Genomic DNA, 26,701 nt, shown 5'->3' with positions numbered 1-26,701 from the left:
GGAGGGGATGAATGGCAGTGCAAACCAAAATGCTGCCCTGTAACTCCCCTAGGGGATGCTGCAGGCACAAACTAAAAGGTTCTTACTTCGCATTAATGTCGTTCTCATCACACAGGACTACGTTGATGCAAACAAGGCAGGATGGATAAAAATCAATTATTAAAAATAATAAAAATTAGAGTTTTTTAATTTAAATCAGATTTTTTTATTTTGTTACTTAAATTATAAGAAGTTTCTCTTTTTAAACATAAAGCTGTTTAAAATGAAATCTGAATTTAATACAAAATATGTTAAGGCCTAAACTTATTACCTCTCAAAACATTCAAATAAAAAATAAATTTGCTGCACACAAAAGCCCCTATAAAAACCACTGAGTTAAAGGGTACTTTTTATATTAAGGAAGAAGCGGGGGAAAACATCTAACGTTTGATGTCAAACTTTATAAATATGGCACAATAGCTCATGTACTGTATTAAGGGCTTGATCCTATAGGGGACCCAAGATCTGTGCAAGAGACTGGAAAGTCATCATGGACATTGGGACCCAGTCTCTAATTCCAAGAGACACCATGATGTCTCTATTCAAGATCATCCACTGAGCCCACCGGGGTGGTCTCAAACTCTTATTTTTATAGCTTCTCCCTCCCTGAGGTCTGACTGGCTCAGTTCTCAAATTATGAATATTTATGATTCCACCCACTATGGAAACTTATTGAATAGAAAAACACTGATCTGCCCAGGAACTACCACTCCTTGGTTTTGGATGGTTCTGGGCACTTTAAGTAAATGGCTTTGCTCTGCCTCCTTGCATGCGTACATAGACAGAAATACAAACAGAAATCCATTAACTTTTCAACTGCCTCTCTCTGTCTTTTAACTAAACAAACAAAATACTGCAGTGCAAAAATGGATTACACAAGCAGAAGTCTTGGATTGTTAGTCCTTTGTTTTTCTGGAGGTAGGTCTGAAGGTGGGTTGGGACCCGGGAGTTACATATCAAGGGAGGAGGAGCAGAGTGTGCAACCAGAAAGGAGCAACACTGGTGTCAAAGCAGGACACTGTGGGAACAAGGAACTACATTCTTCAGAGTGCAGCCTCTAATGTTGATTTCAGCATCTGGGAACTGGAGGAAAAAAACTGTCCTGGCTGCAGGTCATAAAAGAGACCCTATTTGGGAATATTTTCAAGAAATTCCTGTACCTCCGGGTAAAAAAGGAACACATGCCAAATGTAAAACAGTGCAACAAAGAGATGCAAGGTCTGGGTGTCAGATTAAACAATGCTATGAAAATGCTCTTCATAAGAAAATGACTTTGAAGATGATCATGTGGACATGTCCGAACAATCTGGATGAACTAGTTAATAAACTTATTCTTGAATCATTCTTGCTGACTGCATTCCATGTTTTACTAGGCTAGTGAATAATAGATTATTGTCATAAATCTGTGTTTTGGGTGGATTGTTTACTTATTTATTTCAAAATGTTTGTATTCAAAATATAATCGGTATGTTAGTTTGTTGTTGGAGTATTTATCAATTCATTTTTACTGTTACTGCTGGACTTCTGAAATGATTTTTTTATTGCTCAATATAATAAAAAATCCTAATTGAAGATTTCCTGTTTAAAAGAAAAGTTTTATTAGGCATTTATGAATTTTCAACATTTAATTTTTTCCCCAAACTGTTTGGTATGTTGCTAGAGATTAGGGTTTAAGTAGATTTCAAGAATTCTTATGATTTATTATTTTTCCTATATAACTGGATTTAGAATAAATTCTATCATTTAAACGGTGGAACAAATAGCTGCAGCAGGAGGTATCTTTCATTTACAATTACGTCTTTTTTTAAAAAACAGTGCACTAAGTAATGCTCAGTGAGAGAGAGTGACTATTTTTATCATTTTGTTTTAAGGCTCATCTTAGATACAAGGGGCTATGAATGTCCATCCTCTGCAACAACTATAGCTTCAGAGTCATCTGCTGCAACTAAACATATATCACACAGTAATTACCTGTATTAATCCTCCTCCCTCAATAAAAACCAGGAAAACCCAAAAGACTTTCTTCATCATTCAGTAAAACCATGGATGAGTTTGTAATCAGGATCAGCAAATTCCAGCAAGACTCCATGGATGAACAGATTACTCGATTCATTTATACAACACATTCTGCCTTTTGTCTTGTACAGAACATTTTATTGCAATGGTTCACCATCATTATGACCGTGTTACACTCCACTCAGCAGAGCAGACATTGCTGGAAGGTTGATAGATACAATGTTTAAGAAGGAAACTGAACTGTGTGCAAAATACATTGATGGGAAACCTGTTAATCTGAGTCTTGATGGGTATATAATTTTTCAGTCATATGTGCTTGTGTGACAACAGAAGATGGAGTTGTCTATCTCTCAGAAACAATTGATACAACAGGAAATGCCCATACAGCAGAATACTCAAAAGAAGCAACAGTAGAAACTACAACAAATTATGAACAAAATTTCAAGTGAGTATTTTTGCCACAGACAGTGCTGCAAGATGCGAAGAAATTTAGAAGATAATGAAGGGAATCTGAAATTTACAATATATAGGTGCATTGCTCATTTGATGCATCTTTTATTCAAAGACTTCAATAAAACTCCAGGAATAAAGGAAAATGTTGCTGATATTACAAAATACAATTGTAACAATCACTTTGCTTCATGTTTGCTGAAGAGATGAGGAATATCCAAACTAATTCTCCCCCCAAGATGCAAAATGGAATTCAGTGGTTGACCATTTTGAGCTACTTATTAAGAATTGGCCTATTCTGATGACAATATGTGAAGAAAATCATGACAAAATAGATGGAACTATCATAGCCAAAATAGTCAACATAGAACTAAAGAGAAGAACTGAAGGTAAGCTCAGCATATTTCCATAGCTTTGGATAAACTGCAAAAAGATTGTTGGTCTATTGCTGATGTGGTTGAAATTTGCAAAGAACTTCAAGAGACATTGAAGAAAGAAATACTCAAAACCAAAGTTAAAATGCAGGTAGTAGTGAAGCATCTAATAATCACCTAATCTTGTCAGACATAATGAAGTTCAGTGTTGGTGGTGAGCCATTCAAGCAGTACATGTTTGTTGTTTTAAAGAAAGTCTCACCACTGAACTGTGGAAGTCACTAGTTAAGCACCTGGAACCAGAGTTTGCTGAAGTGCTAAACCAGCTTTTGACAGCAATAGCTTTTGACAGCCTTTTTCCACAGGCACAGAAAAAATATTTTCTTTATTTGAACTAATTAATTCAAAACTGAAAAACTGATTGGGAGTTTAAAAGAAAGGAAAACTTGTCATTCTCTTCCAGTCTATAAATAAAAAGGAGGAGGGAGGGCGACTGTTGTCTCGCTCTCTTTCTTTTTTTTTTTTTTTTTTTAAAAGAGATTTAGATGAAGAGGAACTTAAGCTTCAGTCACTTTCATGTAGGCATATCTGAACATTTCCCCAGGCTGACCTGAAATAGTCAATTTAATTCATTGACTACAGTTAATCCCTCTGCTGCTTTAATAAATCATTTAGTTGTAAATGTGAAACGTGTTTTGATAAGAGAAGTTTGGATACTTTTTAGGTTATTTTGTTTAATGAAAATAAATTTTATATGCTGTTTTCTGCGTTTAATTAAATTCCAGTTACCATACTAATACAGCTTGACAAATCATGAGCAAAAATTGAATTATCTAGCAATATATCATTCATCATTTCTTTATATACTAAAAATATACACTTACTAAGAATCTAACAAAATTAAGTTATACATTTATTTAAGAAAACAAACATCGTTATAGTGTACCTTTCTAGGTAGCTAAAAGATGTATCAAATCTAGTATAAAGGCTCTATTTAGTTATAAATCAACATGTTTTAATGGTTATATCAACAAGTGAGAATGCACCCTTCTTTAGAAAATAACTGAAGTACAAATGGAAAAGTTGATTTAAATTGATAATTTAAACTGAGGGTTTCCACTTGATTTAAATCATGATTTAAAAATGGCCTTGATTTAAATCAATCCACTTTAGAACTAGAAGCCTTTTAGTTCACACCCACAGTATCCACACGGGGGCACTACACTGCAGCACTTTGGTGATCACTGATATTCATACACCACCCCCACTCCCACCCCGTAGTCTGAACTGCAGGGCAATGTAGAAAGCCCATAGTTATAATGAACAGCTCACCTTGCACTGATCAAACTTACTATGGATAGTTGCACTATGACATAGGACACAAGACCCATTGTCTTGGATATCAAACTGGCTGATTGTCTTCAGATCTAAGACATCTGCGCATGTTTTGTAATATTTACAATTGTGGCTCTTTGCAGGACTGTGATGTCACAATGTATGACTACATCTATTCAGGATTACAGATTTTGTACTTTGCATGGAAGTTTGTACTTGCGGCTTTTGTTTCCTCTTGAAAAATAATAAAATAAAAAACCCCTAAATACTCTTTGTAAGCTCTTCTTAAATATAGAATTTGTCTATTATCTCCAAGATATGATCAAACAGATTCTAATGAGATTCATGTACACAAAAGAAAATAAACATAACGCTAAATTAAATCCAGTCTAATAATTTCATGAGTTTTTATAATTTAGAATATTTTAATAACAATTTTTGTATCTGATCCTTCATATCTTACTCACGTGAGCTATTCTTACCTTATGTGATTAGTTCCATGGATTTCAGAGTGACTATTCACATGAAGAATGTTTACTCACATGAGAAAGACTAACTAGACTGGATTCTTAACTGGTAACATTCATCTAAGACCGTGGTTCCCAACCTTTTTGGCTCGAGGGCCAGAGATATAATTTTTACCACCCTGAAAGGAAGCAGTCTCCACCAGCAGTCCTCCCCTCCCACCCTCGTCTCGCAGCCAGACAGAAGGAGTTCGGTCAGGAGGCTCTCCCCTCCCCCTGGCTGCAGTAGGGAAACCGCACGCGTCATGTAGCCCCTGTGTGCTCCACCTGGGTCCCTAGGCAGTGGCTCCTTTCTGCAGCCAGGGGGATGGGAGATCAGTGCTCCTCTCCCTCTGGCTTCAGCAGGGACCCCAGCACCTAAGGACACAGGCAGAGTGCTTTGCTCTCCACTGGAGCAGGGGGAGGGGAGTGCTGATTTCCCCTCCCTCTTGCTTCAGCAGGGACCCCAGCACCAACGGACCTAGGCGGAGTGCTTTGCCATGGCTCCCTGCTACAGCTGGGGGAGGGAAGTGCTGATCTCCCGTCCCATTTGCTGCAGCAAGGAGCCTGCACTGATCTTTTAGCCCAGTGGCAATGTGCTCCGTCTGGGTCTTTAGGCAACGGCTCCCTTGTGTAGCCAGCGGGCCACTTTGAAAGCCGCAGTGGGCCACTTTTGGCCCACGGCCCACAGGTTGGGAACCACTGATCTAAGAAATACTGAACTATATACAACTTAAGCACATAATGTACATGAGTATGAAAGTCATTGTCTTGACAAAATCTTAACTATTAATCTTTTGTAATGAAATTAGTGTAGAAACCAATAATAAACTAAACAAAGGAGTGATTGCTAATTACATTTCTATGGATGCTGACACTGATTTACAACATCCATGGGGGACAACAAACAATGGATCTTTTAAGCCACCAAGTTTGAGCATCTCAGTATGTTTACAACGGACGAAAAGAAACTTGTTCAGTCTTTTGGCTTCTAGAGAAGATCCAGTGAATAAATAAAGTAATAACTTAAATTATAAAGCACTCCTTGCAAAAGTGTTCAGGGTGCTGAACAATATCCCTGTTCATCCTCCAAAGAGTTTTTAACATGTTGACAATCTGAATGATATATCTCTCAGGTAAATAATCATTGGAGGAAGCTGGGAATAGGAGCATGCACAAAACTCTTGGCATGGGGAGGAGAATGGTGGCCCTTTGTATGGAGGAGTGGAAGTGGACATACAGAACCCCTAGCATAGAGGGAAGGGGGAAATGGGGGAATCAGTGTCCCTGCCATTTGGTAAGGAGAACGGAGGTGTGCACACAGAACCCCAGTGGGAGGAAATTGGGTGTCCTTGGGAAGTGGTGCACACAGAGCCATTAGTATGAGTGGAAGGTGGGAATGGGGAGAAAAGGGTGCACACTACGTCCCTGAAATAGAGAGGGGGAGAGTGGCACACAGGGGCTGGTGGGGGTAATGGAGGAATGCAAGGAGTCCTTGGGGTGTGCGGTGAGGTTGGCCTACAGAAGCTGAGAAGTGTATGTCCCCCCAGTACACACAGCAAAAGATTGGGAGAAGATTTTCAAAGGCATAAATGGGAATTCAGTGCCTATCTCCTATCTGACTTTCAATGGGAATTGGTGCTTAAATGCTCTTTGTGCTTTGAAGAACTTCCCCTGAACTGAAATATACTTTAAGAGAAAATGATGTAGTTGCTTTATGTTTATTTTGTTTGATCCAAATTCCGCTCACATACATACCCACATGGTTCTCACAGCAGTTAGAGGGACCCAGGTGTGCATTCCAGTGCTAGCTGGTGTGTTATTGCTAGTTTCTTTTAGATAGTGAAGGCCTCCTGAGCAATACTCCTGTTCATACTTCTATTTTGTAGTTATACACAAACTTTCATTCAATATTTCAAACCTATTTCAACATCTCTTACCACTGAGGTGTTTCATTCAAAGAACTCAAAGTGTTGTTGTAGGGCTAGCACAGTATGTAGGTTAAGATGTTAGCGAGTCATAAAATTCTAGAAGATCACACTTAATTATGCACACAGTAAGGGACTGCTATTCAATGATTTCTCTGAACACCAGAAATTACCTTGAAATTTGTCAAAGGAAAAACCCTGTGTTGTCTAACAAGAACAGTTATAAAAGAATGACCAATGGAAAGACAAAAAAAGAAATACAAGACCAGCAAAGGATAAATTGTTCTTTAAATTGAGATTCAAGGTTAAATATTTTTCAAATAAAGCTCAATAAATACCATGATTTTTCAAATAAAGCTCAATAAATACCATGATAGGCCAACATTTTCAAATCTGAGTGCCTAAAATTAGATGCCTACATTCATAAGAGCCACATAAAAACGGATTTTCAGAAGTATTAGGCATCCATAAATTGTAATGAAATCAATGAGTTCAGTGTGTGCTTAACAACAATGAAAATCATATCACTTTCATTTGTGTTTCTAAATATGCCTTACTTCAAGCACCCAACTTTGAAAATTTTAGTTTAATCTTCTGTGAAAAAGCTTAAATATCTCAACAACTTGAAAGAAACAAAGAATCTTACAAGGGATGTTATCTTCAGTAGTAGACCACACAGACGTTTGAGAACTAGTTAACAGGTTTTTAAAAAGTAACAGCCTAATTCTGCCCTTAGAGTAATATATGGGGTTCTCACTGCAACATGCCTGTTTGAGAGACCGCATTTCTCCTTCTGCCATTCTAGATCTCCCTTGTTATAAGAGAAAGGGGTGGGGGGGTGTCTGGGAGGACCTCATGAGGCTCTTGGGCGAGCGGGTGTCAGTACTAAAATTTGCTCTTTGTTTTAGTCTGAAACAGCCCAAACTTGACAACTTTCCAAGCAGGTTACAAAAGCCATTTTGTCTGGAAGGAAAGAATGACGGAATGTTCTGGGGTGTGTAAGAGAGCATAAGGCTTTAGATTTTTGATGTATTGGTTGTCTAAGTTAATTTACCACTTGGTAATGATTATTTATTACTTCTAGTTGCTCATCGTTATGTAACTATAAATGTAATTATTTGCTAAGGACCATCAAGGGCTTTATGTATGGTTGTTACTTTATTATTGCTTAAATCTACTTAATTTAACCTTATATAATTTACTTGTCAAATAAAAAGAAAAAACTCATTAAAGTAACGTTAACATTGAGGCAAATGACAAAAAAAACATCATACAGAAAGCAAGACTTCACCAGTAGCATTCAGAAAGTGGAATACAATGCTGTTTTTAGAACCAGCAATAACTAGGCTCAAATGAAGAATTGACAATACAGTGGCAGCCATAATCAGTTCCTTTTTATTCTTTAGTTTGTGTCTCTACGTTTACATTATTTTAAATGTATCTATTGATTCCTGAGCAATGCATGGCACATGCAAACCCCTCACAGGCTAGAGTTGAAATCTTCCAATTTCTGCCCTCACTGGCAATGAAAAAGAAAGCAAGTCAGGAATCAAATGCAGGTCTCCAGCTAAAGAAAGCACCATCACTATGATACCTGGTTGACTGATTCTTCAGAGACATACAATTATGAACTGATGAACTGAAGTTATACAGAAAATCTGGATTTCATATGAGAAATGCTATTATGCAGAAATGGCAGTTTGCAAAGCCAATTCCACAATCCATGTTAATTTGAAACTGCCACTATGGTTTGCCATGGGTTAGTTTTAAACCAGATCTGTTGATTTTGACCTTGACAAACCAGATACTAGTTTATATAAGATAAGTTGTCACATTCCTTCCTTACCGAGTGGACCAGTATTAAAATTGTGTAAAAATCTTCTCATACAAGAAATACTGATTTGAAGTAACCTATTTTTTTAAACTGATCTTTACTTTGTAACACAAAGCTGCCCTTACACAGAAGCTATTGCATCTTTTTGTGCAGTAAGTTCTTGATTTCGATAAAATGTTATTACAAAATTGGAGGTGGGACTAAGTTTATACTAATGCAGCTACAAAGTACCAGCAACTAAGGGCTTGTCTCTGTGATAAATGGACCAAAAACAACTATACCTGTTGTAATACACACCCTTCATTATTTTGTTTTAAGTCTACACGTGGACACTTATTGGTATAATAATGTTTTTATATCATTTAACTTGTTAAGAAATTGACGAGTTATATCGATATAAAGCCACTCGTGTTGAAATAGGAGTGTCCACACACAGACTTAAAACAAAAAACTAAGGAAGAGGAATTACAATCAACATAGATATTTTGGTTCCGTTTATTGAGTAGACACGCCCTAAGTCTCACTAGTAAAGCTTGGTAAGTAGTACAATATATTTTCTGGCCATGTTAATATTCCTTGCATGTTAGTTTTCAATGAACATCTGACTAATCCAATTCTACTGACACAAGTTTTCCACAGAAAACCAATTATGAAGTTACAATGCCAAGTATTTGTGGAAACCAAATTTTACATTTGCACATGTGAATATTTACATCAGCAATGTTTGTGCACAAATCTGTGACACAGGGACTTCTTGGTGCCAACTGCAGAGGGAACAGGTTTTGCACAGGATTTTAAAGGGATCCTCTGGTCAGAAACATGCCTAACAACACATTAAAGGGAAACATGTGAGGTCTCTATTGAAAGCCAGTAGCCCACAGGTCATCATAATCATTGTGAAATGTATGTACAATAGTATTTAAGAAGTTGTGTCTATAATGAAAATTACATTCTTAAGGCAGGTAACCAGAAGGGGACAACTCGGACAGGCTCCTTCCAGATAGGGAGTAACAGAGCTTTATCTCCTTGTCTGGTTGTGTGCCTCACAACATATGCCTATTTGCATACTGACCCAGATGCTATTTATAAAATCTACATGAAAGGAGTATACAGGAAAAAACAACCAGCAGAGTGGCGTCCTACTTATGGAGGATAATGGATTGTTCTAGCATATCAGGGGGGTGTAAACTGACACACAGGATCTTTTATCAAGGATGCAATTTGACAGAGTGATTTGTCTCACAAACAGAAAATCACAGCCAAGCTTGGCTGTAAAACGCTGGAAGGACTTTGGGTGAGCATTGCTCTATCAGACATTAAAGTATCTAATTAAGTTCTAGAATGTGTTTTATGATTTTATTTTATATGACCATTTGTTTCCAATAATTTTACTTGCTATCACTTGCATCTCTATACTTAATTTAATAAACTTTTACATGATTTCACGATAAACACATCTAAAAGCTGTGTGTTAAGTGGACCAATGATTGAGGGTGAAACAGGTAAGCTGGTATGTACTGCTTCTTTGGAAACAGCTAATATAACTAGTTTAAAAAAAGAGCTACGTAAGTTTATGAAGGATAGGTCCATCAACAGCTATTAGCCAAGATGGTCAGGGACACAACCCCATGCTCCGGGTCTCCCTAAACCTCCAAATGCCACAAGCTGGGACTGGACGACAGGGGATGGATCAGTCTAAATTGCCCTGTTCTGTTCATTCCCTCTGAAGCACCTGGCTCTGGCCACTGTTGGAAGACAAAAACAACGAGAGTTCTGTAGCACTTTAAAGACTAACAAATTTAATTTTAGCAGGCATAAGCTTTCGTGGGCTTCAGCCCTCTTCCTCAGATGCAGTTGGTAGAAATAATACAGCAAATATTGGCAACATATATAGGAGGCAACATATATATATCTAAAGGCATAGACAACAATGGGGTAGGTGGATGAAAGCCGGGTACTTGAGGCCTAATGACAACCATTGAGTAGGAGATGAGAATGGGTGATCAGAGCAAATTATTTCTTGTAATGAGAGAGCCATTCCAAATCCCCGTTTAAACCCAGTTTGAATGTGCCAAGTTTGCAAGTTTGGACTTCTTGTAGGGTGAGTATGGTTGCTGGTGAGTATTAGCTACAGGTTCAGGCTAGACAGCTATACTTCTACAAAAAAATTTCAAAAACAGACTTCAAAGAGAAACTACTGAGTTAGAAATTATTTGCAAACTTGACACATTCGAACTGGGTTTAAACAGGGATTTGGAATGGCTCTCTCATTACAAGAAATAATTTGCTCTGATCACCCATTTTCATCTCCTACTCAATGGTTGTAATTAGGCCTCAAGTACCCGGCTTTCATCCACCTACCCCATTGTTGTCTATGCCTTTGGATATGTATATGTTGCCTCCTATATATGTTGCCAATATTTGCTGTATTATTTCTACCAACTGCATCTGAGGAAGTGGACTGAAGCCCACCAAAGCTTATGCCTGCTGAAATTAAATTTGTTAGTCTTTAAAGTGCTACAGAACTCTCGTTGTCTTTGCTGTATACAGATTAACACGGCTACCCCTCTGGAACTCTTCTGTTGGAAGACAGGATACTGAGATAGATGGGCCATTAGTCTGACGCAGTATGGCCGTTCTTATCTGACTGTGAATGTCCAGTGGAACAGGGGCCGGACACTCCATGCTTGGGGGTTGGAGTGTATCTATTGCTAACCTGCAGAGAGAGAGCGGGGCCTGCATAGGCCTAGCGGGGAGTGCTTGTGTTGCCTGTGGATTCAGCAGGCACAGACAAATCTTCCTCACACTAACAGCAGGTAGTAGCAAGGAACCTCAACTCTGTGTACTGCTGGGAAGCATCACAACATCCAAACAGGGAACAGAAACAATACCATGTGACTTATGTTACTAAAATCACAACTAATCATGACTGTTTCCATAGGAAAGAAAAAATGAATAGCAAATATGTGCACAAAATTGTTTGCAATCAAGCCATAGAATTGTTTTTTAAATTGCAAAAAAGGTCACTGAACAATTTAAAATGGAATCTACATGAGAAAAAATTAAATCTCTTGCACCTATTCCATGAACAAAAAAGGAGGCTACATTTCTTAAATAAAATTATTTCTTATGAGTTACTTGCATAACTATATTCTAGAAAATATTCAAAGCTGTTTCGTATCTGTTGCTTCAGTGTGGACATCCTAGGAAGAGAGTTTATTTAAATTAACTTCTTATCCCATTACTGATTGTTTGCATCTCTCTCCTATTTAAAATTGTAGATTTCCCACAATCAGCATAAAAAGAATGCTGTCAAATTATAAAATAACCTGTGCTAAAAAACCACTTTAGATTATATTAAAACTGAAATTTAAAAAAAACTAACTTATTTTCCCTACTTATGCTTTTTTATTTTGCGCATTTCTCAGTTTGGAAAGTGGAAATAGTCTGTTTGACTTATTTAGCAAAAACTCCTGGTCAATTCAGTTTCACTATCAGGGCCTCAAACAGTAACACAATGTTTAGGTTGCAGACACTGTCTGGGGAACCTTTGCCTAAAAATGTTTCGATTCTAACTTGAAAAATCAAAGAAACATTCCTATTTGTCCTAAGGTCAATAAAAGCTATTTTTTTTTTATATAAAAAACAGATTCTGGGTTAAATTTGACCTACTTTTGTTTAAGAATTCCAATTTTAACATCGGAAAAAAAAACTTTTCCTGACTAGTAGATAGAATTTTTACCATAACATCTAAAGGACTGATTTATTTAACAAAGAAACTATCTGCAGACATCTAATTCATTATTTCCACACAGAGCTTAGAATTCACTATATTGGATATTATCTAACTGTGAATGTATAATTCTTCCAATGACTGCTTTATACATAAAAGGATCAGTGCTGAAGGCTGAGATTGCATTTCTGAGCTGGAGACATCTGCTTTCTACATTATTTTCCTGGCTGTACAAGGTTCAGCTCACCAGTGTGTTAATCAGCCACACTAAATCCCAAATGTGTTCTAATTACACTGAACAACTACACAGGTTTGATTAGTTGTTAAAAATAAAAAAAAGTCAACCACATTTTAATCACCCTACTTACCCTTCAAGGAACAATCTCCAGGAAAAAGGCAGGGTGTACAGAAGAAAGGATCTAAATGTTATTTCAGTTTACTATTTTAAGATATAACCAGGACCTGACATAGCATTCGCTTGCCAATTACAAGTAAGAAATTTCCTCTGAATGAAGACTTAGCCATCGCATTTTTGTGGATACTAAACATTTAAACTAAAGTAAAATTAAACTTCTAGCCGTTACATTAGAAGAGATACATTTCCAAACATAACTGAGTGTGAATGATGTTGTGTTGTCTTCTTGAGGCTGCAGACAGGCTGGAACTGTTCGAAGATGTGAATTGTCTACAGACCATACGCCAGATTGCAACAGGAAAAGAAACTCCTTCCCCTCTTTACAGTTCAGCCAAAACAGCAGAGCTGCTCTGAGGCAGCTACTTGAGACTTAAGTCTTGAGCAGACTGTGATGCTTGCACCTGTCACATAAACAGCAGATCAACCTATTCCATCTCTCTACACTCCTGTTGAGTTGTATACAGGAAGTCTCCTGAAGATCTTCACTCTCTTGCACAAAAGAAATGCAAACACTCTACACAGGCTCCCCAAAACCTGCTGCATCCTTGTGCTTTGGAATGGAAGTGGTCCTCTCTCAATGGGGGGCAAATGAAGGATCAGGATTTGCCTTCAAATGAGGTGTGAATCATCTACCTTCATTTCCATGGGGGGTTAATTCCAGGGGCTTGTCTACACTGGTTTTTTTTTCCCTCACACCAGTGTACATACACTGATGCAAACCCCTATTATAGTTGCACTGCCCAGTGTAAGAGGTGACCCGCACCACTGTAGTTTATCCCAGGTTCAAACTGAAGTAAGACACACCCAATGCAAGTCATTTTTACATTGTTGCAGTGCATCTGAACTAGGTACATGCTCCAGTGCAGCAATATCAGTGTAATTACACCAGTGTGAAATGTAATCTCACTCAGGCCTGGGCTACACTTCAAATTTATATCAACATGCTATAGTGCTCAGAGGTGTGAAACCCCCAGTGTAAATGCAGCTACTTTGATGGAAGAATGCTTCAGTTGACATAGCTACTGTCACTCTGGGAGGTGTATTATCTACATTTTCAGAAAAACCCCTTCCATTGCTGAAATGTCTACACTACAGCGGCGTAGCTACAGAACTATAGCTGTGCTGCAGTAACACCCTTAGTGCAGACAAGCCCTTAATCTTTGTCTATTGTAGGATTTTAGCCTCCAGGTTAGCTGCAACCAGGGCAAATCCCTAACACAGATGTAATTTACACTGGTACAATATGAATTGCACTGGTGTAGTTTACCTCAGATGAGAACATGTCTTTAAACTAGAGGTTTGAACTGGTGCAGCTACAACAGTGGCTAAACAGCAGTGCAGATAGGCTGCAGCTTTTCCCGTCAATACTGCTATATGGCTGGAACTTCCAAGAGGCTACATCTATCCTCCTCCAAAATCCTCACACTAGCTGGCAGGAAGCAGGATAATTGTTTTAGCTAGTGACCTTCTGAATGATTTTATAACCATATGAGGCTGGCCCCTTTAAATATATCAACACATATATTCATAGGAATACCACTCTGCTTTACAAAAACTGAACACGTAAGTTTTCTTTATACTCACCTACGCAGTTATCACAAAGGCTGCAATGTGAGGCACGAGGTGGGCGGAAAATCTTGCAAGTGAAACAGTATTTTAGTTTCACTGTCTGTCCATTGATGATTACGTCCTTTGTTCTGGGAGGTGGACGGTATCCTCCTGAACTGGAGCCATTTGCAATATCTAACAGGGAAATAATTAAACATTAGAACAATAATTTTAATTCTCTTACCAGATATGGGACAGGCACATTACTGTCATTTTAAATCCAATTTCTTTAACATTTACATATATTTTATATATTTTTGTAGATTTAGAATACCTAAACAGTTTCTCTCTGTCCCAGACTCTGTATATCTAGGCAAATAACTCAAAATGCAATGCACCACAAAAAAACCAGACGGTTACTCACCTTGTAACTGTTGTTCTTCGAGATGTGTTGCTCATGTCCATTCCATTGTAGGTGCGTGTGTGCCTCCGTGTACGGTTACCAGAATTGTTTTCCCTTTAGCAATATCAGTAGATCAGGCTTCGGTGCCCCCCTGGAGTCCTGCACACATGCCACAGTATATTAGGCGCTGCCGGCCCCAGGCCCCCTCAGTTCCTTCTTGCTGTCAACTGTGACAATGGAGACGGGGGGGCGGACATTGAAATGGACATGAGCAACACATCTCGAAGAACAACAGATACAAGGTGAGTAACCGTCTTTTCTTCTTCGAGTGCTTGCTCATGTCGATTCCATTCTAGGTGACTCATAAGAAGTACCTGGGCAGTGGCTCGGAGTTCACAGATGAGCTGTTCGCAGCACTGCCCTGCCGAAGCTGGCATCATGCCGCACCTGATGAACAATGGCATAGTGAAATGTAAAGGTGTGCGCCGATGACCATGTCACGGCTTTACATGTCTTGAATGGGCACTTGAGCCAGGAACGCCACAGATAAGGCCTGTCCCATGGTTGAAAGGGCTGTGACACTTCCCGGAAGAGGAACCTTCGCGTGCTCATAACAAAATCTAATGCAGGAGGTTATCCAAGAGGAGATCCACTGAGTAGAGACAGGTAGGCCCTTCATTCTGTCAGCTTTAACTATGAAAACTGCGTGAACTTATGGAACAGTACTGTCCTCTCATTGTAGAATGCCAGAGCTCTTTGCACATCCAGCATGTGCCACCTCTGTTCCTCCTCCGAAGCATGAGGCTTTGGAAAGAAAACCGGCAGGAAAATATCCTGATTTAAATGAAATTGGGACACCACATTGGGCAAGAAGGCCAGGTGGGGCTTCAGTTGGACCTTGTCCTTATAAAAGACTGTGTAAGGAGGTTCTGAGGTAAGTGCCCTAATTTCAGACACCCTCCTGGCCGAGGTAATGGCAACAAGAAAGGCCACCTTCAGGACAGCAACAAGAGGGGAGAGGTTGCCAAGGGCTCGAAGGGGGCCCTTGTGAGCCTGGAGAGAACTCAATTCAGATCCCAGGGAGGTAACAGATCCCTAACCTGGGGATAAAGTCTCTGTATACCCTTCAGGAACTTAGCTGCCATGGCATGGGAGAAAAGTGACTTCCCTTGAATTGGTGAGTGAAAAGCTGAAATAGCTGCTAGATGCACCTTCAACGAGGAAGTGGCAAGGCTTGAAATTTAAGGTGCAGCAGGTAATCCAACATCATATGGTTCGATACATGCTGGGTCACGTCCCAGGGAGTTGTGCCCCAACAGGCAAATCTCTTCCATTTGGCTAAATATGATGCCCTGGTGGAAGGTTTCCTGCTGCCCATTAACATTGTCTGCACCTGAGATGAACAAGCCTGCTCCTCTGGGCTCAGCCACTCAGCCGCCATGCTGTCAAATGCAGAGATTCCAGGTCCGGGTGCAGGAGTCGTCCCCGATCCTAGGAGAGGAGGTTGTGACAATGGGGCAACTCCAAGGAGGGGTGGGGGCAACTGAAAGCTCCAGTAGCATTGTGAACCAATGCTGCCAAGGCCATGTAGGCACTATAAGGATGACATCTGCCTTGTCCCTTTTGATTTTTAGCAGGACCCTGTGAATCAGCAGAATGGGTGGAAAGGCGTACATTAGCTGCCCTGACCATGGAAAGAGAAAAGCATCTAACAGTATTCCTTTGTCGAGCCTACGAATGGAGCAGAACTGACGGCACTTTTTTTTGAACTTGGAGGCAAAGAAGTCCACTTGGGAAAACCCCTACTTCCGGAAGATCATGTCAGCTATAAACAGGTGTAGAGACCACTCGTGGCGAAGTAAGGCGGTCCTGCTGAGTTGGTCTGCTTGCCATTCTTGATATCCAGGAGGTGTGCAGCCACAAGGTGAATATTTTGGTATATTGCTAGATCCCACAGACACACCGCCTCCTGACAAAGGTCTGGGGAACGGGCCCTGCCCTGTCTGTTGATGTGATACATCACGGCAATGTTGTCCGTCAGGATCTGGAGTACCTTGCCACGCAAGAAGGGAAGAAACACCGCACATGCCAAGCGAATTGCCCTGAGCTCTCTGATATTTATGTGCAATCCGCGGTCCTCCTTTGACCAGGTCTCTTGGGTACTGTGACTGGAGCTGATATGCGCCCCTCACCCCAGGTCTGAAGCATCTGATACCAGGGTAACCGAGGGGACTAGATCCACAAAGGGCATCCCTTCAATCATCGACCAGGGTTCTAACCACCAACTCAGGGAAGCTAGGTATTGAGGGGGCACGGTGACCTCCCTGTCCAAGGAGTGTCTGCTCAGGGCATACGGAGAGGCAGCCATAGCTGGAGTGGCATGAATCTCAGACATGCGTGACGCACCATGTAAGTGCATGCTGCCATATGGCCTAGTAACTGCAGGCAGGTTCATGCCGTCATAAGGGGACAGGAGTGTAGGCTCATGATAAGGTACGACATGGCCTCAAACCAAGCTTGTGGCAGGAAAGCCCTGGCCTGCATGGAGTCGAGGACGGCCCCAATGAACTCTATGTTCTGCACTGGTGTTAATGTAGACTTTTGTTTATTTATCAGCAGGCCCAGGCGGTGACAGGTGGCCCGAACTAAGTCAAGACTGTTCTGGACCTGAGTCTGAGACCTTTCCCTGATCAGCCAGTTGTTCAAATACGGATAAATCTGCACCCCTTGACGCCTGAGACAGATGGCCACAGCCACCATGCATTTTGTAAATACCCTTGGGGTGGAAGACAGGCCAAAGGGAAGGGCCGTAAACTGGTAGTGGGAATGACCCACCACAAACCGGAGGAAACACCTGTGGTCAGGAAATATCGAAATATGAGTCCTTCAGGTCATGGGCGGCATATCAGTCTCCTGGATCCAAGGAGGGGATAATGGAGGCTAGGGAGACCATGTGGAACTGCAGCCTTCTGATGTACTTGTTCAGCCCCTGAGGCCCCCTTTCATCTTGGGAATGAGCAAGTAACAGGAAAAGAAGCCTCTTCCTCTCATGTCCCATGGAACTTCTTCCACAGCCCCCACTGCGAGAAGGCTCTCCACCTCCTGCGCAAGGAGTTGCTTGTGAGAAGGGTCCCTGAAAAGGAACAGAGGGAGTATGGGAGTGGGAAAGAAAACTGCAGGGTATAGTCCGCTGCAATGATTCCAAGGACCCAACAATCTGATGTTATACGGGCCCATGCTGAGAAGAAGGGCGAGAGGTGGTTTAGGAATCTTGGGGAAGTAGGATCCTGGTGCAAGACTGGAAGTCCGTCCTTGGGTGCACCATCAAAAGGACTGGCGCTGCCCACTAGAGCATTGGGAAGGGCCCAGCTGGTTGGCTGAGGAGAAAGATGGGGCTGGTTGACGGCGCCAAGTTTCTGTCTCTGTCCCTCCTGCTGTAGGTCCTGAAGTGCTGGGCCTGGAACCTAGGTTGCTGCTGCTGAGGAGGGAACTGCCTCCTAGAGGCCTGGAGCATGTAAAGGCCCAATGAGCGCAAAGTGACCGTTGAGACCTTCAGCCCCTGGAGCTTTGTATTGGTCTGGTCCGAGAAGAGGACACTTCCATCGAACAGAAGGTCCTGGATGGACTGCTGCATCTCCTGGGACAGACCGGATAAGCACCAGTGCATGGAGATCACGGAGCCCATAGATCTTGCAGCCGAAGCAGCAGCATACGAGGCCGCCTGAAAGGCGGACCTGGCCACAGTTCTGCCCTCCTCCAAAATGGTGGCAAAGTTCAGTGCCTGCTCCTGGGGCAGAGCTTCCCCAAAGCGCTTGAGGGAGTCCCAGAGGTTATAGTTGTACCTCCCCAACAGTGCTTGTTGATTAGCAATATGAAATTGCAAGCTCGCTGTCAAATAAACTTTTCTCCCAAACAAATCCAGTTTTTTATTGTCTTTGTTTTTGGGAGTTGTGCCGGGTTGTCCCTGTCTGTCCTGTTCATTGGCAGCCGCCACCACTAGGAGACTGGGGGGGGGGGAGGGTGTGCGAATAAGTATTCAAACCCTTTTGTGGTAACAATGATTTTTCTCTGTCCTTTTAGACGTCGGTGGCAAGGAGGATGGTGTTTGCCACAGGACTTTAACCACCTTGAGAACCCCTTCGTGGACTGGCAGGGTGACCCAGGCCAGCGCATCTGCTGCTAGCACATCCAAGAGGTTGTCCAATGTCTCCTTAAGCTTCTCTGTGTTCAAACCCAAGTTTGAAGCCACCCTCTTAAGGAACTCTTGGTGGGCTCAGAAGTCATCTAGATGGCCCTGCTGTAAGAGCCTCATCAGGGAAAGAGGGGGATGAGTGCCCCGGCACAGGAGGTGGTGGCATCTCCCCCTGCTACAGGGGAGCCCTTGCAGATGTCCCTTCGATCAGGTCCGACTCCGCTTCTGAAGTGGAGTTGTGAATATGCACTGGGGATACTGGGGCTGCAGATTGCTTCCCTGATGACATAAATGATTATGGTCCTGGGGCCACCAGGAACCCCCAGGGATTCCAGTATGGCCATTGAGCCGGCCACTGGCCCTGAGGCCAACCTGGAATGGCCTGACTGGGACCTTCCTCCCGCACCCCATGTCAATGGTGCTGACCAGGGGGGGCAAACCAAGGTTTTGTGCTCCTCCGAGGAACAGGACTCGCTTCCCGAAGACTAGTGACGGGCTGTGCATGACTCTTTTCCCTCAGGGTGGTGCCGTGGAGAGCGGGAGCTGTGTCTGGGCTCCTGAGTCCCTTGGTGCTCCGACAAACGCTGCTTCAGTGACAGGGAGCACGATTTTGGCAACCAGTGGTACTGCTCCCTAGACCAGTGCCACACCAGAGAGGACCTTCAGCGGGAGGAGGAGTGGGATCGGTGCCACATCACAGGCGAGTATCAAGGTGCCAGGATTGACGATGGTGCCAATCATCCCTGGTCAAGTGTCCAGATGCCGGCGACCGGGTTCTGCACTATGAAAGTATTGGAGAACTCGTCAGTGCCAGGGATCGTGGAGAGTGTCTACTTGACCTGGAATGGGATCAGTGCCGTCTTGCCGAGTGCGAGATCTTCGGTGCCGGCAACTGAGAGCGGTGCCGCACCAACGCCAATGAATGCCTTCGGTGTCAGTGCTCTGCCTCCTGTGATCTTCTCGGTATCGGGGAACGCCTTCTTGGGGATTGGTGCCTGGAGGGAGGAGACATTCTCCACGTTGACCTGGCTCATGGGGAGGCATGATGTGGCTCCGAAGAGAAGTGCAGCCATTGGGGGGACCCATCAGGGGCTTCCTTTTGTTGCTGGTGCCTTCCCCACCTGTTCCATCCAGGGCATAGGCATTGGAGGCAAGGATAGGGCCATCAGGTCCCTTGCCACTTGAAAAGCCTCCAGCATTGATGGCACAATAAACTGCAGAGGCCCTCTTCTGCTTCCTAGAGTCGGAGGTACCTTTCTTGGAGGGCTCCAGGCCCTAGGCAGTGAGCTCTGCTCTTGCTGAGTTGGCTCGGTCTGTTGGACCCATAGTGGTCCCACGCTTGACCCCACGTCATTGGTCTTTTTCGGTGCAAGGGAGCACCCCTCACCGAGCGTTGTTTCTGCTGCTTCTTCTTCAACAGCGAAGACGACCAGTGCTGCGGAGATTCCGATGCCGGAGGAGTGCTCTGCACCGATGCGATTCTCAGCACCAAAAAAGAGCAGGACAGCTCCGAGGCTGGTCTTAGGGATGTCTCCATCAGTAAGGCCTTCAGTGGGATTTCTCGCTCTTTCCGAGTCTGTGGTCTGAATGCCTTACAGATTTGACACTTGTCCTTCCTGTGCAACTCCCCCAGACATTTCAAGCAACTATCGTGGGGGTTGCTAAGCAGGAAGGGTTTGCTGCTGGTATTACTGGGCTTGAAACCCAGAGATTGGGGCATGCTCCTGGATGAAGGTCCCTAAGGGGACTAAACCTTAACTACTAAAACTACTAAACTATTTACAACTATTAACTAACAAAACACACTAACTACTCAATTAACAACTACTTAAGGGAACACTTAAATTTTAAATGCTAAGAGGCACTTGCAGCAGCAAGCAAAACGCAGTTCCAGTAACGATCAGTGGTGGAAAGAAGGAACTGAGGGGGCATAGGGCCAGCATTGGCATGTGCGCGGGACTCCAGGGGCATGCCGAAACCGGCTCTACAGATACTGCTAAAGGAAAAAAATTCCGGTAATCGTGCACGGAGGGCAGGGGCATAGCCAGACGTGATCTTCTGGGAGGGCCTCTGGTTGACATGGGTGGGCTGGCTGAAAAACCCGAATTTCTGCTTCTAGTCACGTGACCTGAAGCAGGAAGTTCATGAAGCCTGACACTTCAGTTGCCAAGGGGGATTAGAGCATCAGGCAGCTTAGTGGTTTCTTGTCCGATGGCCTCCCGAACTTCCTGATTCCAACCATGTGACTGGAAGCAGGAAGTTCGGGAAGCCACCTGCTGAGAAAGCTGCAGTTGCGCAGGTAGTTTAAGAGGAGCTTGGGTGGTCCTGCTTTCAAAGTGGGTGGGCCCTGAGCCATCCGTAGCTACACCCCTGACGGAGGCGTGCACGCATCTAGAATGGAATCAACATGAGCAAGCACTTGAAGAAGAAAGAAAATTACAGCTATATGTTACAAAAAACCCAAAATACAGCTAGCCACCTCAGCTTCTGTAACAGAAAAAGCAAAATCCCACACTCCTCAGCTTACCCAGCACCTTTACTATTTACTTTATGTACGATATCTAAATGATAGATGTGACTACTAAAACTGAGTAACAAAAAACTGTTCATTCACAGACTCCATTTAGCTGGCCTCTGAAAAATATGCTCGCTCTTCATGGAGTTTTTTGTGATGTGTAAATTTGTTCACTAAGAATTGGACTGACCATTAACTCATTTAACAGAGTCACTTCCAATTTGGGCAGAGCTCATAATTTTTTTATTTCACTTTTATAAATGGAAAATGTCTCTCTCCTGCAAATTGCTGTAATCACTTTATAAGGGATATTTTGCTTTTAGAAACATTTTTAATGTCTTTAATTAAGGCAAAGAAATGCAGTGTTCAGGCTGAATTTAATGCCCAAACTTGACATTTAAACAATGCACATCAACATTCTATCAATCATTTGAGCTCTTGGCATACATGGCAAATAAGATCACCACTAATTGTTCTGAGACCCCTTCAATACCATGGTATAAAGGACACTCATCTTGCTTTTTATGAGTTTAAAATCAAACACTCAGTGATATTTTAATGCAACTGTTGTAGCTTAAAAATTGGTTACAATAAAAGTCTCTGCCTGCCATATCATCTGGTAAAGTGGTAGATGAGATTAATTAGAACATGAGCATTTATTAATCTAGCAGCCAAAGGACTGGCTAGGTTAATAATTTTCAAGGATTAATTTTGTTCTTTAAATGCTTCTGAAGTGCAGCTATATTCTGAGAGGTGCATGTGTAAAAATGGTGCCTTCTTACTCAAAGAACTGCTCTCGTGTATTCAGAATAAAATCTGATTACTTATGATTCATTTCTGAAAACACAAAAGCCACATATTAACATAGTTGTTGTATATCTGCATCTTTAGGTAAAGATTTATGACTATGCTGAGCAAGTATCTTTAGTTAATTTTCAGACTTCAACAATTATTTTTCCAACGTAAATTATAATCTCCTGCCTTAATTTTTAAAAAAATTTTACAACAACATTTTAACAAGCTTTTACTCTTATGGATATCATATATATTTACAACCTTAACACAATCTTGAAGTTTTTTGTTTGGAAATTGATAACTCTCATTGATCTGAATTTGTCAGTTCAAGCATGAGAGATTATTCATAAAACAGATAAAGTCTCTTTAAACAGCAATTGATAATTACTAGATTCAATATTATAGGAACATGCTCCTGAGACACGCAGAGTAGGACTATAGCACAGGGTTCGATTCAGGCTCAAGCCTAACCCTCTCCCCGCCAACCTTCTGTCTACACACAAATAGCACTAACCCACAGTTCAGACCCAGGGACCCAGGACTCCACAGGAGGGAGGGTCCAAGCCCAAGACAAGTCAGGACCCAGGGTTCAAGCCCTATTGCTTTGCAGCATAAATGAAGCCCCACTGGACCTGTGCACTGGGAGTCTGTCAAAAGTATTCCACAATCCCACAAGCTGACTCTCTTTGTCGTCTGGACAGTCAAGTTTGGGAGACAGTCAGGTTTTCCCACACTGCACCACAAGGAAAGGGCTAGAGTGGCCGCATTTTGGGAGGGCGCTACAAGTTTGAAATAGGGGTGGTTGGTCAGTCTTAATGCAGTGTAGATGCTGGAACTCCCGGCTGAGACCCACGGTAAAACAATTCCGAACCTGGGGTTACAAATGTGTGTAGAACCTCAAGCCCAAGTTAACAAACTCAGGGTTTGCTAACTCAAGTTCTATTAACCTTGAGTTTACATTGCAGTGTAGACACACTCTAAGGCCCTGCATAGTATCTAGATTCACAGCAGTACTGCATTATAAAATGCTGAAGTATTTTCACATTGTAACATAACTAGACAATTTTGCTTAAGATGGAATGCAGCATATAAGGTCTTTAAATTAATTGCTTTTATTTGAGATACACAGAAGAGTTTAATTTTAAAATAATAAGTGTGAGAAAATGTGTACATTTAGGACATTTACGCAGTGGATTAAATTCAAGAAATCCATTTAAGTTATTCAGTTTTTTGAGCTGGTAAGAAAGCCTTGCAAAGTTATTTTATGCGTTCACATATCAGACTGTGTGTTTATACAATACATGGATAGGATTAGAACGATCAAAGAGGAGTAAAACATTAAAAATCTTTGATTTCTGGATTCCTTTTTATTTAGAACTAAGCTAAGCTAACATTGTGGCAGGAAGCAAGAAAACATTCATGCATACTACATTCTACTTAGAACTTTACAGTACCAGGAATGATTCTGGCTCCAAATTTAAAATGAAGAAAAGTGACGGTTTTTTCATCTTTGTTAGATATGATCTTTTAAAAAATTAAATAGCAACAAGGAATATTTTACAAATTTGCTATACAAAGACATCATTTATCATGGGCTGCAGCATCAACAACAATGAAAAGTTTTACCACACAGCAACAAAAATAATATAATTAAGACCAGAAGAGATTATTTACAGAATATATACACAATATTTTTTGTTATAAAGAGATACTATATCATTTATTTTTATTACTACAACTGAGACAATTAAGTACACTTTTACCATACTTTGAATGACATTACCACAAATATGCTGGCACTACACTTTAATCATAAAGAATCAAATTCATCCTTGGTGGAACTCCATTGACCTTAATGTCGTTATAGCCAGGTAAGAGTTTGACCTTAGGTGTCAAAGACAGACTAATAGACTGTGGTAGAAAGTGTAACAGTCTGAATTTATCAGCCCTAATTAGGCTCTGATTCAGCAAGATACTTAAGCAAGTACCTAACGTCAAGCATGTTAATAATCGTATTGACTTTAATGGCATAACTCACATGCTCAAAAATTAGGCACATAATTAAGTACATCAATTAAGGGTGCTTTCATACATAGGCCTTTCTAGAATACCCTATTAACTTATTCTACCAATTAATTTTGAGGGATTGCATTTCCAAATATCATTTTAATCAAACCTAGTTGACATGATGCTGAATGTAAATGTCAATGACCACTAAAAAAAGAAAAGGAGAGTTTTCTGGTACTTTAAAGACTAACAAATTTAATGTTTGCAGACATAAGCTTTCAAGAGACTTCAGCTCTCTTCTTCAGATGCAGTAATGTAAATAATGTAATGTAATGTATAATAATAATAATAATGTAATGTAAATAATGTAATGCAGTAAAGTAATTGTCAAGAATAACATGATGGTTTAAAAAAAAGATTTGCTTACAGCTATACCAAACAGCCACCATATTAAACAGTTAAGCACAGGTCTAGTAGAACAATGCTGGATACCAGTTTTGATCACAGTTTTTTCTAGCATAGTTCAAGCCATAGTATGAATAGGACCTTCAGCAAATAGATCAGTTTACACCCAAAAGGAGGAGTGGATCACCCCCATTATTTTCATTGGAATAGCTTTGAACAGTATCAGCTATTGCAAAACTATCCAAACCCTTTTTCTTTCTTTCCAATACACATTTATAGTATGTGTCTTTATGTACTCAAGTACATGGCCACACCACACTTACGTATATATTTTATGTATATGGAGTTAATTAAGCACTAAACATGTAATACCTAGAACATACCTGGCTTGTGCTAGTGTTATTTTATTTCAAGCTGGATACAACATAGAGCCAAGGAAATTTTACATCTTTCTTCAGAGACACATTACCTCTTCCAAAATGAAATTTATGTTTTGGGAAAATTTACATTAAGAGTCAAATCCTGATCCCATCAAGGGCCAAGTGAAAGGAGATTTGCCATTAATTTCCAAGGGACAGGGATTTGGCCCTAAAACAAATACTGATAAAGCAATCAATTTTTTTTCTGCTGCAGTAAAGACTTAGTGTGACCAAAATTCTTCATGAATGAACTGACATCTGTAAGAGCACAAAAATAAATATATGAAACAGATCTTACCACAATAAGAAGGTTCTCTTTTTGTGTAACCATCTAAGTCCATGCTGCACGTGCAGCTTAATTACAAAGAACATTGGGCTACATGTAGGAAATCAGTATTTAGATAACCAGGAGTGTAAAACAGCAGAATGGCATTCTTTCGTTTACAGTGTCAGGGGAGAACAACAGAACTTCTCACCTCTACAAAACACTGGGAATGTGGTTTAAAAACCTGAATTAGTGCTGCTTACTGCATTCCACTAACTTTTGCATTCCACAGTAACTTTTGATGTGTTACTGACCTAAAGACTACACTGACCTTTAGAGAAGACATGTCCCAATTTAGAAAAAAAGAAAAGATTACATGAGTAACTTTCCATAATCTTTATGAACTCTAGAATTCAGTTAAACATGAAGCTGCTATTTTCTCTTTCTGTCATGAGATTCTGGTTCATTGTGAGGAGAAAACGGAAGCATGGCGGTGAGAGCGCTCTGGAAAACCTGCCTGGCAAGTAACAGTGTCTTATTTATCTTTAAAATTTCATAAATTTAGCCATAGTGTATCAGACAATTAGGCTACTAACTTGGTACTCTGCCTCTGGAAAGAAAGCAAAACACAACCAAGTTGTGTCCTTGAAACAATATTTGCTTAGCCAGTTGTGCAGTGCTATAAATGTTGTTGGGGGAGAGGGGAATTCCGTTTATAAACCCAGGAGTGATCAGATCAGAGACTCTTTAGTGTAGTTAAGAAGGGAAGGGAAAAATGAAGAAACCTGAAATGGCAGAGTAGTACATCCATGAGCATTAGAGATGGTTAACAACTGTGGCTTAACATTGAGTTCTTAGAGCTTTTGGACATGTTGAAAACAGCAACAACAGTGAACAGGTTTGAAACAACATGGTCTTAGAGATTAATTTGGGAGGATGTGTGTAGGATCTGAAGAGACACATGGAAGAAATCCAAAGCATTTCCTTTTCCTTTCTTTACTGTAGATATGCCCTTTAAAGTTGGAGGGGGAAAATGACATGAGCATCTCTTTAGAAATTTATCTGCAACACCAGCGCTATACAGAGAGATTAACGTTTATGAGGAACTGTTTGTCTCTCCTACCCATATTGGACACACCTCAGATCAGGGGATCTCCTGTTGATAAATTCATTCCTTTTACTTCAGTTATCCTTTTCTTGTGGCTTTAATTTTTTTTTTTAAATCCAATCGCGCTATATTTTTTCCAATTATCAAAAATAGGCTGAAGACTATTCCAAATTAAATTTAATGCATGACTGACAAAGTAATATTAAGGTTCACATTTTAACTGCACAGAAGATAGGAAATTCCAAGTTATAATTCCCACAGCAGCAATTGCCTCTCTGCACATACCAGATAATGTGGGATTAATTTAAAATAGATTGGAAAGGGGCAGGCGAAGGGAGATAGGCAGAAAGGGGAACAGAGATTCTGGGGTGGGAAGACATGGGCAGAAGGATCTCTAACCACTAAAGCACAGTGACA

At 41.0% G+C, this 26,701-nt stretch overlaps 1 protein-coding gene across 8 annotated transcripts in view; it reads right to left on the bottom strand.

The window, feature by feature from the left end:
* ZDHHC14 (zinc finger DHHC-type palmitoyltransferase 14) overlaps positions 1–26,701 on the bottom strand; it is a 219,287-nt gene that overhangs the window by 94,975 nt on the left and 97,611 nt on the right. For all 8 annotated transcript variants that reach the window (XR_010918667.1, XM_067542473.1, XM_067542472.1 and 5 more), the window contains exon 3: positions 14,212–14,370. Coding sequence is in view for 7 of the 8 variants with exons in the window: in XM_067542473.1 (XP_067398574.1) it covers positions 14,212–14,370 (159 nt within the window). In the remaining variant the exon portion in view is untranslated. The remainder of the gene's footprint in view (positions 1–14,211; positions 14,371–26,701) is intronic.

This window comes from Emydura macquarii, unplaced genomic scaffold (genome assembly GCF_026122565.2).
Source record: "Emydura macquarii macquarii isolate MOO-44397 ecotype Brisbane River unplaced genomic scaffold, CSIRO-AGI_Emac_v2 contig_705, whole genome shotgun sequence".
NCBI classification, from domain to species: Eukaryota; Metazoa; Chordata; order Testudines; family Chelidae; genus Emydura; species Emydura macquarii.
The sequence above is the reverse complement of the archived record's forward strand: the minus strand, read 5'-3'. Positions and strand labels throughout refer to the sequence as shown.